Source organism: Symphalangus syndactylus, chromosome 3 (genome assembly GCF_028878055.3).
Source record: "Symphalangus syndactylus isolate Jambi chromosome 3, NHGRI_mSymSyn1-v2.1_pri, whole genome shotgun sequence".
Lineage (NCBI taxonomy): Eukaryota > Metazoa > Chordata > Mammalia > Primates > Hylobatidae > Symphalangus > Symphalangus syndactylus.
This window is the reverse complement of record NC_072425.2, coordinates 67,747,288-67,760,005: the sequence shown is the minus strand read 5'-3', so window position 1 is coordinate 67,760,005 and position 12,718 is coordinate 67,747,288. Positions and strand designations below refer to the sequence as shown.

The following is a 12,718-nucleotide window of genomic DNA, read 5'->3' as shown; positions in this document are numbered from 1 at the left end:
GCTCCTGACCCCACAGCAGTTCTCAGGGCGACATATTTCCATTTCAGGTCAAACAGTAAGGCAAGAAAAAGAAAGGCCATGGCCAGGGGCAGGGACTGGCATTCACCTTTGCTACAGTGGTCAGGTTCCCTGGGTGGTCCTGATACTTATGTGGGGGTAGCTATGTATGGGATGGAAGGTGAAAAATCTGCTGGCGGAGAAAGGTTTGATTGAAATAACAGATCAGCCTTCTGCTTGTTATAATAGAAAACAAAAGCAGTGTTTTGAGGCAGTGCTAAGACTCTTATTATTTCCCTGTCCTCATTAACGAAGAGAGAACTGAGAGAGCAACAACTGCCTTGTCAGCTCACACTCTTTCTAAACAGCTGGGTGGTTACAGTGGCACCTCAGGACTTGGGAAAGGAAGGCATGCAGCAGAAGAATCAAAATGCTGTCGATGTTTTCTGAAGTTGACAATGTTAAATGTGTTGCTTCCACTCATCTGACTTTTTGTGAATCCCAAATTAATCAAGGCCACATACGCTCCAGGAGCCCTCAAGAAAGTGCTGGAAATACAAACACACTTTTCTCTCTCCCTTGTCTCTCACCAAACAGGTGGAGGCTTTGACTGGGGTTGGCTGTTGTCAGGCCTAGATTTAATGTAGTTTATAGAAAGGCAAACTTCAGTTAGGGGAAACAATTACCAGGCTAAGTCTAAAAAAAAAATCCTCAAAGCTGAAGAGGATTCAAAAGACCATTTTGTAATGAGAAGCCCCTTGGGGGTGGTGTTATGACACAGGCTATGGTGTCACATACTCTGTTCAGTTCAACTGTACAATGGACTGATAAGAATGCCAAATAGACATTTAAATTAGACAACTATGACTTTCAATAAATTTGCACAGAGATGATCACTATCAGATATGTAGCATAAAAAGCCCGTTTTATATTGGAAAGTTGTCTTTACCTAGTAGGATTTCAAATGTTTATTGAATTGAATATGAGAAAATATACTTAGCTCTATAGTTCCCTAATACTGGCTCTAGAAGAGGGTCTTTGAGGTGTCATGTTCCAGAGAAGTCTAGACTCACTTTATGATTTTAAATAAAATGGCTGCCCCTTCCCCATTTCCCAGATTCACGCAGAGCTCGACTACCTCCGTGAGAGATGACTCTCCTGTAGGGCTCGATGACCTTCATGTCAATGCGCTGCTCTTGTTCTCCAATCACCACTGTCCTCCACAGCCGGTTGTCCTCCCGTTCCTCTTCAGCCGTATATTCTGGAATAGACTCTGACTCTTGGCCAGAATCTTTGTTGGTTGTGGGATCTTCTGGAAACAAAGCACAGAGCAGGGCTGAAGGAGCAAGACCTCCACAGTGCAGGCAGCTAAACAGCCAAATGGTAAGCTTTACAATACTTCTTTAAATGAACACAGAGTACTCCTACGGGCAGCCTTTGTTTTGTTTCATCCTGCAGAATCAACCTGATCAAAGTCCTTGTTTTGTACAGCCTTTACAGAGCTTAGCACTATCCTGACCATATAAAGTACACTCAGTGAAGTCTTTTTTTTTTATTAACGGAACAACCACATCCATTGCTATGGCCATGCTGAGAGTGAGATTAGGTGCAAAACTTGAGCTGTTTTGCATGGGTAGTGGTCCAAGGTGTGCATAAGCCAGGACCAACTCATTCTTGATCAGGGTAAAGATTGTAGGTCTTTCTAATGGGGTGAAAGGCTGTGTACTGGACTCAGAAAATCTTGGAGTTTTGGGGCCACATCTCTTCAGTGCTCAGAGTCTTTCGGGGTCCTCAACTTGGAATTGTGATGATACTACAAGCCAAGACTCCTACTCTAAGACTCTTACAACTGGGCTGAGCCCCCTATTGGGAGCACATCATCTGGACATAAATTTGATATTACTTTCTATGTACTGTTTCAAAATATGCCACACCAAGACTTTATAGTAAGTGAGAAACAAACAACTTTGTAGACCAGAAATGCTCCAAGACCCCAAATGCACAAGACTCCCAAATTGATGGGTGCATAAGACGATAATAAAGCCTACTGAGCATTCTCTGGGAAGAAATTTACTCTTGTGCATTAAAAAAAAAGTAACCATTTTTTTTTTAAAAGAATAAGCAGCAATTGTTTTCACTTTTACTAGAAGTATTAGTAGAGCTTAATGATGGTTATTCTTTGTATGTTTAAGTAATCTGAAAGAAAAGATTATTTATAGCCTTCACAATAATTCCAAGACATTATCATTCTTATTTTTCCATTCCTGGGAAAGCACCATTGAATTTACACTGCACTTCACTTCCTTCTATGGCACTTTGATGATAATAACAGCACTATTGTATTAAGTATTGACCTTGTACCAGGTACTAGTTGGTATTAAAATGGTCATTATACCATTATATTATTATATCATTGGCATTATATGCAAAAACTGACTCTGAAGTGGTTTGCCTCAGATCACAGTTACTAAACAAATATAGTCAAAACCTTTACCTTTTTCAGCCCTTCTAATCTATCACATTGTACCTTGAATGTGTGACTCTCTTATTTATTTTACAAAGAGACTGTGAGTCCCTTGGGCTAAGAAACTGTGCCTTGAATCACCTTTAATATTCACTTCCAGCAACCCACTCCCTACTTAGCTTACAAACTTACTCGGAACACTCAAAAACAATTGGGAAGGTGGGTGAGTAAATTAAGAAAAACTTGGATAATTTCCTGGAAATGGAGGTAATCTGTAAGGGAGCCACAACACTGCCATTATGTTCTGGAAGAATCTGCAATTATACATTCAAAAGTGTCTAATTACCAGACTTAGATAGCAAAATGAAGTTCGGTTGGGAAGCAATCCTAGCCTTTTTTGCCAACACCAACAGCTACCACCACCTACAGAGCCTTGGCTCACTCTGGCTTCCATTGTGTTCCCACCAGCATGCGGCAGCTTATCAAGGACAGAGATCATAAACCACTGGCTTCAGGCCAAGCGTCGTGTCCCTTGTGCAAATCCACCCATCTCTTTGGAATCCCTTCCTGCTTCTTCCTTCCTACATGGGTTAGGACCCTAGGATGCTAATCTTATCTCCCTTCCTGGAACTCAATTTCCCATCTGGTCTCTACTCCCTCAGAACTCTGGATTCGGAAGCAGGTTTGTATTCTGATGCTCTTGTACACACCTTCCTTTCCCTCCAGTGAACTTTCCATCCACCAGACCCTCTTCATCCTGTTTGGTACCCTCTGACCTGCTCTAGCTTTACCCTGGTCATCTCTGTGGGGTGAACATAGGGTTGTTTTGTTTTATTTTCTGCAAATTTTATTAAAATTCCCTTATGTAAAAAATTTTTGATTGGGTGTGGTGGCTCAAGCCTGTAATCCCAGCACTCTGAAGGCCAAGGCAGGTGGATCACTTGAGCTCAGGGGTTCAAGACCAGTCCTGGGCAACATGGCGAAACCCAGTCTCTACAAAAAATACAAAAATTAGCTGGATATGTTGGCATGTGCCTATAGTCCCAGCTACTTGGGAGGCTGAGGTGGGAAGATCACATGAGTCCAGGAGGTCGAGGCTGCAGTGAGCTATGATGGCACCACTGCACTCCAGTCTGGGTGACAGAGTGAGACCTTGTCTCAAAAAAAAAAAAAAATTGTATACTACTTTCTTTATTATGGTTATAGTAAAACACATATCACATAAATATAGTCAACTGATCTTTGACAAGGAGCAAAGGCAATACAATAAAGCAAAGATAGTCTTTTCAACAAATAGTGCTGAAATAACTGGGCATCCACCTATAAAATAATGAATCTGGACCCAGGCCTTTGATCCTTCACAAAAGTTAATTCAAAATGGATCATAGACTGAAATGTAAAATTCAAAACTGTAAAACTTTTAGAAGAGAAAATGTAATTGGCCTTGGATGCAAAGATGACTTTTTAGATACAACACCAAAGGCACGATCCATGAAAGAAATAATTGACAAGGTGGACTTCATTAAAATTAAAACTTCTATATAAAAGACAAAAACAAGAGAATGAGAATAAGAAGACAAGCCACAGACTGGGAGAAAATATTTGCAAAACACATATCTGATGAGGACTGTTATCCAAAATATACAAAGAATGCTTAATACTCAACAATAAGGCCAGGTGCAGTGGCTCATGCCTGTAATCCCAGCATTTTGGGAGGCTGAGGTGGGTGGATCACGAGGTCAGGAGATCAAGACCATCCTGCCAACATGGTGAAACCCCGTTTCTACTAAAATACAAAACATTAGCTGGGCATGGTGGCATGCATCTGTAATCCCAGCTACTCGGGAGGCTGACGCAGAGGAATCGCTTGAACCCAAGAGGTGGAGGTTGCAGTGAACCGAGATTGCGTCACTGCACTCCAGCCTGGTGACAGCACGAGACTGTGTCTCAAAAAAAAAAAAAAAAAACAATAAGAAAATGGGCAAAAGATCTGGACAGGTACCTCACAAAGAAGATATACAGGTGACAGGTAAGCATGTGAAAAGATATTCAATATCATGTGTTATTACAGAATTTCAAATTAAAACAATAGCAAACATACCTATTAGAATGGCCCAAATCCAAAACCCTGACACCAAATGCTGGTGAGAATGCAAAGCGACAGGAACTCGCATTCATTGCTGGTGAGAATGCAAAATGGTCCAGCCACTTTGGAAGAGTTTGGCAGTTTCTTACAAAATTAAGCATACTCTTACCTTACAATCTAGCCATCATACTCCTTGGTAATTACCCAAATGCATTGAAAATGTATGCCCACACAAAAGGCTTCACATGTATGTTTATAGCAGCTTTATTCATAATTGCCAAAACTTGGAAGCAGCCAAGATGTCCTTCAGTAGGTGAATGGAAAATAACCTGTGACTTGTCCAGACAATGGAATATTATTCAGCATTAAAAAGAAATGATCTGTCCAGCCATGAAAGGATATGGAGGAACCTTAATTGCATAAGTGAAGGAAGCCAGTCTGAAAAAGCTACATATTGTATGAGTCCAACTACAGGGATTCTGGAAGAGGCAAAACTATGGAGACAGTAAAAGCATCAGTGATTGCTAGGGGTTGCGGGAAAGGGAGAAATAGGCAGAGCACAGAGGATTAAGGCAGAAAAACAATTCTGTATGATACTACAATGGTGGACACATGCTGCCACTATACATTTGCTCAAACACATAGAATGCACAACTTGGAATCGTGATGATACTACAAGCCAAGACTCCTAAGACTCTGAGCCCCCTATTGGGAGCACATCTGGACATAAATTTGATATTACTTTCTATGTATTGTTTCAAAATATGCCACACAAAGACTTTATAGTAAGTGAGAAACAAACAACTGAACCCCTCATGTAAACTATGGACCTTGGGTGATAATGATGTGTCAATGCAGGTTCATCAATTGTAACAAACCAACCACTTGGCAAGGGATGTAGATAGTGAAGGAGGGTGAATGTTTGTAGAGAAACAGGGTACAGGAAAACTCTGTACTCTCCACTCAAATTTGCTGTGAACCTAAAGTTGCTCTAAATAATAAAGTTCATTAATTTTTAAAAAGTAAAACGCATTAATGAAAGTACCAGGAATACAGAAATGCTTCATGAAAACAATGAAAATGACCAACGCCACTCATCTGTTACTGTGTGATGTGTATTATTCTTCCTCTGCACATACACAGACACGTTTATTTTTCAAAAAGTATGATTATTCTATATATTCTGCATGTTCCATACAGATTGTTCTATAATTATTTGTTCCTATCTATTAAAACAGTACAGGTTTGAGACCAGCCTGGGAAATATGGCAAAACCTCTTATCTACAAAAAAAATACCAATTAGCTGGGTGTGGTGGCACATGCCTGTAGTCTCAGTTACTCAGGAGGCTAAGGTAGGAGGGTCACCTGAGCCTGGGTGGTCGAGGTGGCAGTGGGCTGAGATTACATCAATCAGTGCACTCCAACCTAGGTGACATAGCGAGGGCCTGTCTTAAAGTATAGATAGATAGATAGATGATTATAGATAGCTAGATAGCTAGCTAGCTAGATAGATAGATAGATAGAAAGAATAGGCTTTTTGTCTCAGTAAATATAAATCCTGCTCATTTTAAAGAGTAGCCTTCAAGTATTCCATTTTGCTGATGTCTTATAGTTTACCAATCCCATAGACACAACTATTTAAGAAAATTGCTTGAAAGAGAAGACCAGTTGAATATATTTGATAGTGAGCTTCACAAATTTTCCATAAGCAAAATTGCACTGTGAGCAAAAACCCTGGCAGAGGTGTTTGCTCATCAGCTACTGAATAAAACAGGCAAACGGCTGAAAACCTTTAGGCGTTTGGTAGAGTAACGCTTAATTTTTTTTTTTTTAGAGTCTCCAAGTCAGGAAAACTGGATAAAAAGAGGCCTAAATGTGAGCAAGAGCTATCGCATTTGGCTTCAAGTATGTAAGCCCAATCTGGTAACAGACCCTTTCCCATTCATTGTTAGCATATTCACTGGGAAGCAGCATGGGCCAGGAACTAAGGGCAACAATGAGCTGCATGACCTTAGGCAAATTACTTAACTTCTCTGTGCTTCAGTGTTCTCGTTATAAAATGAAATAAATTAAATGAAAACTATATAATGAATGATATAATATAATGAGGTATATAATATACAATGAAAACTATATAAATGAAAAATATATAGTAAAAATATATAATATATAATGAAAATATATAAATGAAAAATATAATATAAATGAAAAAGTATTCATTAAAAGAAAATAAATTATGGCCCAAATGTTTTTGAAAAACTATACCTTAAAAACCCCTATTTTGTTTAGCATGTATATGCCTGGTTCAAAATGCTCACACGAGAAACCTAAGAAACAGGCTGCTTTCAACCATTTATTTCATACTTCAGAACTCAAACATATTTATAATCCAACCCTCTTATACAGTCACTTATCCATTTCCTCATGTTTACAAAATATAGCTATTCAGAAGCACTCTGTGTTTTTCAAAGTTTCATGTTTTTGTTTAAAACCTCTGACTATATACCTTTCATTTAAAAATTAAGGTAGATTTAAAAATTCAACTTAGTTTACAATTCTGTCCTTTGCATTTAAGACCTAAAACAGGGTTGTGGCCATTCAACTGGTTCTTTCAACACAGCTATGTTAACTACATTAAAAGAGCCATGTCAGCAAGTGGCAGTGTTAATTACCAGCTTGCTCAGCCACCACTGCTTTGCTTGACAGTTTTACTATGTTTAAAAATAAAAGGTTCAGATGTGGTGTGACAAAGCTCTCCTGGCAACAAGGAAGCAAATACAGAGGCAAGAGAGGGGCCAGTTGGGTCATGCCACAGTCTTCTGTGGGATTTTGTCAATATATTAGCAGGAAAAGAGCAGGAGCTGGTAGGGATGGATAGAGGAGCTGCTGAAGACTCTCTGGGATGACAGGAAATAATACAAATTCCAGACCTTCTTTCACCTCCTATTTGTGTATTTCAGCCTACAGAATCAACTACCCAGATAACTATAGAAATTCAGACGTGATAAAAATGCAATATAAAATATCTACTTACACTAAAGAACTTACTCATGTAACCAAATACCACCTGTACCCCAATAACTTATGGAAAAAAAAACTCTACTTAAGTATAATAGACTATAAAACAAGTCATTTAGCCATTTCCTTTTTGAGGAAATAAAGCCGTAAGCTCTGTCAAGGTAGAGTCTGAACTGCACTGCTCATGTCGGCTCAATGGCCATTGGTTGAAATAATTAGCTAATTTGGTGAATTTTCTAATTATGCTCTTCTAGGAGTGGAACTGCTAGAATTAGCATGTCTCTAAAAGTCAGGCCATCACTTAATTGTAGCACTGTATTGCTTTTAAGATTGCGTGAATTTTAAAAATGAATAAAAGCAATAGCTGTGTCCCAGACTTTCTCGCTTTCACTTTCAAATATTATAACAACTTCAGAGAATTCCATCCTGGCTAGAACTGAAACAGAAACTACATAATGCCATTAAAAAAAACACAAATGATTATATTTGTACATATTTCTTAAATCAAATTTCACAGAGTAAGAGAAAGAACTAAAGACTGAAGTTCCTATCAGGAGTGTCAGTCTTGGATGATCTGAAAACTTTTAATTATCTTCCTTTTTATCATTTCTCTCACTCCCCCTAAACCATCCCTTCTTCCTTCCTACTTTATTGGAGATGCAGGATCAAACATAAAGTCCTTGCTCTTGTGGAGCATACATTCGAGTGGTAAGAGAAAGACAATAAAGATGCAAACAAATAGTTAAATAATACAATTTGAATTAGTGATACATGGAAAATAAAATGAATACTGGGACAGAGAGTGACTAGATGGTGGGAGTCGGGAAGTGGGAAGCACCTTTGATTACAGAGGTCAAGGAAGACTTCTCTGAGGAGGTGACATCTGATTAACATCTGAATAAAGAGAAGGAGTCAGTCACATAAGGATCTGGGGAAAAGAAAATTGCAGATAGTGGGAACTTATACAAAAAATTGTCAAGCTCTGATTTCTCTTCTTCAAATTTTATCGTCCGGATTAAATTCTCTTCCTCTGCAAACCCAGCCCCAGGTTTCTTGTAACACAGCATGTAACAGTCTTTCCTCAGTCCCAGTGCCTAGCATAAATGCTAGCACAGAGTGGGGGTTAATAAAGAGTTAGCACAGAGTGGGGGTTAATAAAGGTTATGTATGACCTCTGTGAACCATACTTCTCTGTCAAGCTCCAAACTGTCAATTATGGCCACCTATGACCTGAAATAAAAACAGAAGCTTCTAGAAATCACAAAAAGGATCCACTGGCACAAAAATGAGAGGTCTATTAGAAAACCTTTTACTTATTTAGCATTTAACTTTGGCCTTGCCAACTCAGTGACTTACCATGGCCAGTGTACTCAAAAGAATCTGCTTCATCAGGGGTATCAAGTTCATCCACATTGATGTCAATTTCATCTGGACTGTCCAAGTTATCATCAGAGAGAATAGATCCTTCACTTTGGTCCAGAGAAAGATTGATATTTGGGGCTGTGAGTTTGATTCTCTGAGGATGAGTGTCATTAAGATCCAGAGAATTAGGAGGTTCTAAAGAAGAAAGAGAACAGCAACATCAAGTATTAAACCAGAGGAGCAATCTAAATCAAAAATTTCAAAATCCCAAATGCTCCAAAATCTGAAACTTTTTGAGTGCCAACATGACGCATCAAGGAAATAGTCACTGGAGTATTTTGGATTTCAGAATTTTGAATTTGGGATGTTCAACCAGTAAGTATAATCCAAATATTCCAAAATCTGAAAAAATCCAAAATCTGAAACACTCTGGCCCAAGCATTTAAGTAAGGGATACTTAACCTATATGTGGCTGCCAAGAGTGGGTTTGGGCCCAGTGGAAAACATTTTTAAAGTCCTTTCAGCAAAAGCAGACCTGACAGAAATCTTTGTATGAGATTTAGACACCCTTCTTGAAAGCAGCCCTCAGTAACTGGATCCTCCCAACCCCCTCCGCCTTGGCCATGTAGAAACAGGAAGTAGGAGTTATTACTAAATGGGCAGATAACTAGTTTTTAGAATTTCCCTGCTCAAGTTTGAAAACTTGAAATTGCTATAATAATTGAATTAAATTTTCACGGGGTATATTGCATAAGAAAATCAGTTAAGTTTTCATACACAGTTGTCCCTTGATATCCATGAGGGATTGATTTCAGGACCCCTGGTGGAAACCAAAATGTACAGATGCTCAAGTCCCTGATATAAAATGGTGTAGTGTTGACATATAACCCATGCACATCCTTCTGTATACTTCAAATCATCTCTAGAATAATTATAATACCTAATACCCAAAATACTTCTTTTAGGTCCTGACAACTCTGTATATGATCTTCAGTACCCATTACCTGGCCAAAGTATCCTCCCAGGTAACATTCTTTGAACTCACCCAGTCACCAGCTCTTATGCCAATCTCGCTTGACATTGGTTCCCATAACATAAGTGATCATCTTATGTGTAGGCTCCCTCCTTTCATTGTAGTATGCATCTTGCTGCTCAGCTGCCTTTCATTTAATAGAAGCAGAGCTGGAGAAGCCATTTTTAACCAAGCTTAAACTAACAAAACAGGTAGAGAGCTACTCTACTGTAGTATAAGAAATGTATTTGGTCTTTGGCCCTGGTTCCAGGCACAGAAGTCTTAAAACCCTTGTCATTTCTTAAGGTGGATAGTGTCAGAATTGAATTATAGGACACCCAGTTGGTGTTCATTAGATAATTGCTTGGTGTGTGGCAAACAAAACAAAACAAAAAAGCACCCTACACATCTGGTCACAGAAGTGTTCAGTGAGAGCAGAGTAGGAGAAAACAGTTTGTTGCCTTCACCTAAAACCAGAAATGACAGGATTCCCAAGCACGAAGTATTTTGAAGACCATTTGGTACACCCTTCAACTCTGGAATTCTGGCTCTGGCCTTGTCCTAGAGAAATGGGCACTGTTCTCTTGTCATTAAGCTTTTTCTTTTCTGAATGGAACATCACCCAAACTCTGTTCCAGGTAACGGTTTTATGTATTACTTGAAAAAAGTTTCTATTGACAAGTAAGTTTCAACACTGAGTTTCTATATTTCAGGAATTTGCAGAGCAGTGATGTCCCAAAGAATTATTTGTGATGATGAAAAGATTCTATATTTGGCTATTGAGCACTTGAAACGAGGCTAGTGCAACTGAAGAAGAGCATTTTAAAAAATTATTTTTAATTTTAATTAATTTAAATAGCCACATGTGACTAGCTGCTTACCATATCAGATAACCATAGCTTTAGTGCCTTTATCATTCAAAAGTACATTGTGAACTTGGAAGATTCAAACAAGCATACTGTGGTTACCAAGCATATTTGGCCATAGAACATTTAGAAATAATTCTGTTACATGACTAGTATTTTGAAGAATGCATTTCAAATACTAAGACAGAAAACAAATGTAACTGCCTTCCTTCTTCCTACCACACTGTAGGCTTGGGTGAGAATACATGATTCAGGATCTTGGTATGATCCTGGAGTTGGTGTGATGCAAGAGAGTGACCCTGGAACAGAGCGAGAGTCATATAAGTTGCAACTGAAAAATTAAATTCCTTTTTGTGTATGCCTTGGGTTGTAAACCCCTAAAATGTAGGGTAGTTGTTTTTTGTTGTTGTTGTCTTGGTTTTGGTTTTGATAGTTAGGATACTGAGCATTCTTGATATCACATTTCCAATTTTAAACATTCTTACAATTATGTGTAAATGCGGGGGACTTAGACATTAGTCAGAATTTGGTACAATATACAGTAGCCAATTATCACAGGAACTGAAAACATTGGCAGATAAGGCTGTGGTCTAGGAGATAAAATGCAGCCCACACTAGCGAGCATCAGTATTCAAGCCAACTCTTAAATTAACCAAATGCAGCCTAACACCTTCATGTCACACATTTCTTTTTTCCTCTCACTGTTATCACTGAAATCATAAGTTAGATGCACAGGAAATAATTCTTTCACTGAATAATGAAAACGTTGGGATACAGAATACCAACGAAGGAAATGAACAAATGCTGCTCTCACCAGGCCTCATGTCTGCAGCACTGGCACTCAGCACCCCTTCTTCAAAGGGGATGTCCATTCCTACATCCTCTGACAGTAGTCTGCAAAAAAGGCAAAGCAAAGCACATCAACAACTGTGTAGGACTTCATTTCTTTTGAAAAGGAAACCCACAGAGTCCAGGATAACATTTTCAACTCACTTAAAATAAACCACGCATGGGGACTGAATCCACTGTAAGTGGTCCCAAATTAAAGAATTTCTGCAGTTATGGTAAATGAGAACAATGGACACCAATTTCACTTGCTTACATCAAGTCACTTCTGCTAGCTCACTTAATAAACACACACCAAGTGGGAAACTCAGAAATAGGAAATGCAAACAACTAATAAAATATACTTCGGGGACATTTTATATATATATATATATATATATATATATGTGTATATATATATATATATACACATATATATATATATACACACATATATATATATATATTTAACAACAGGGTCAATATATGTGCTTTGTATACATCTCTTACTCTGTAAATTTGAGTATTTTAATTAAATTCCCATGGACAGAGGGAGAGAATATTCTGTTGATCTCAGTTTTCATTTGTAAACTAGGGATATACCACCTACTTCCCCAGGTTGTTTAAAGATTAAGCTACAAAAGTAAAGTGCCTAACACTCCTGAGCAGGCATAGACTGATGTTATTTTTCCTCCTGTTTTGAATATTTAAAGAGTCACTGTGAATATATGTTGGTGAAGATGGCTCTGGTCATGACCTTCCACCTCTTGTTTCTAATCAGTGCTGAGCCCATGACCATCTGTATAAGGACATTTGGTAAGAAAAGTGTAGGGAAACAGGAAATCCCAAAGACAACTGTGACGAATCTATATGCTCTTCTAAGAAGCTGACCACTGTTCACGATAAATTTCTCTTGATTTATTTTCATCCCTGGACCTTTGTTCAGTAAGTCCCCATTTACCATAATATATATTTCTTCTCAGTGAGTTTCATATAATTTCATTCACCTAGGGTGAATCGTTATGATGTGGGCACTAACCTAATTTTAAACATGATAAACCTTTATGTTAAAGTTCTTAATTTAGTC

General features: G+C 38.4%; 1 protein-coding gene across 7 annotated transcripts in view; it reads right to left on the bottom strand.

The window, feature by feature from the left end:
- The window catches only part of PRUNE2 (prune homolog 2 with BCH domain), a 296,547-nt gene that overhangs the window by 38,728 nt on the left and 245,101 nt on the right, over positions 1–12,718 (bottom strand). For 5 of the 7 annotated variants that reach the window (XM_055272205.2, XM_055272210.2, XM_055272206.2 and 2 more), the window contains exons 10-12: positions 11,621–11,700; positions 8,923–9,123; positions 1,136–1,309 (exon numbers count right to left, since the gene is read on the bottom strand). In XM_055272205.2, coding sequence (XP_055128180.1) covers positions 1,136–1,309; positions 8,923–9,123; positions 11,621–11,700 — 455 coding nt within the window. The remainder of the gene's footprint in view (positions 1–1,135; positions 1,310–8,922; positions 9,124–11,620; positions 11,701–12,718) is intronic. The other 2 variants (XM_055272211.2, XM_055272207.2) reach the window with 1 other exon arrangement.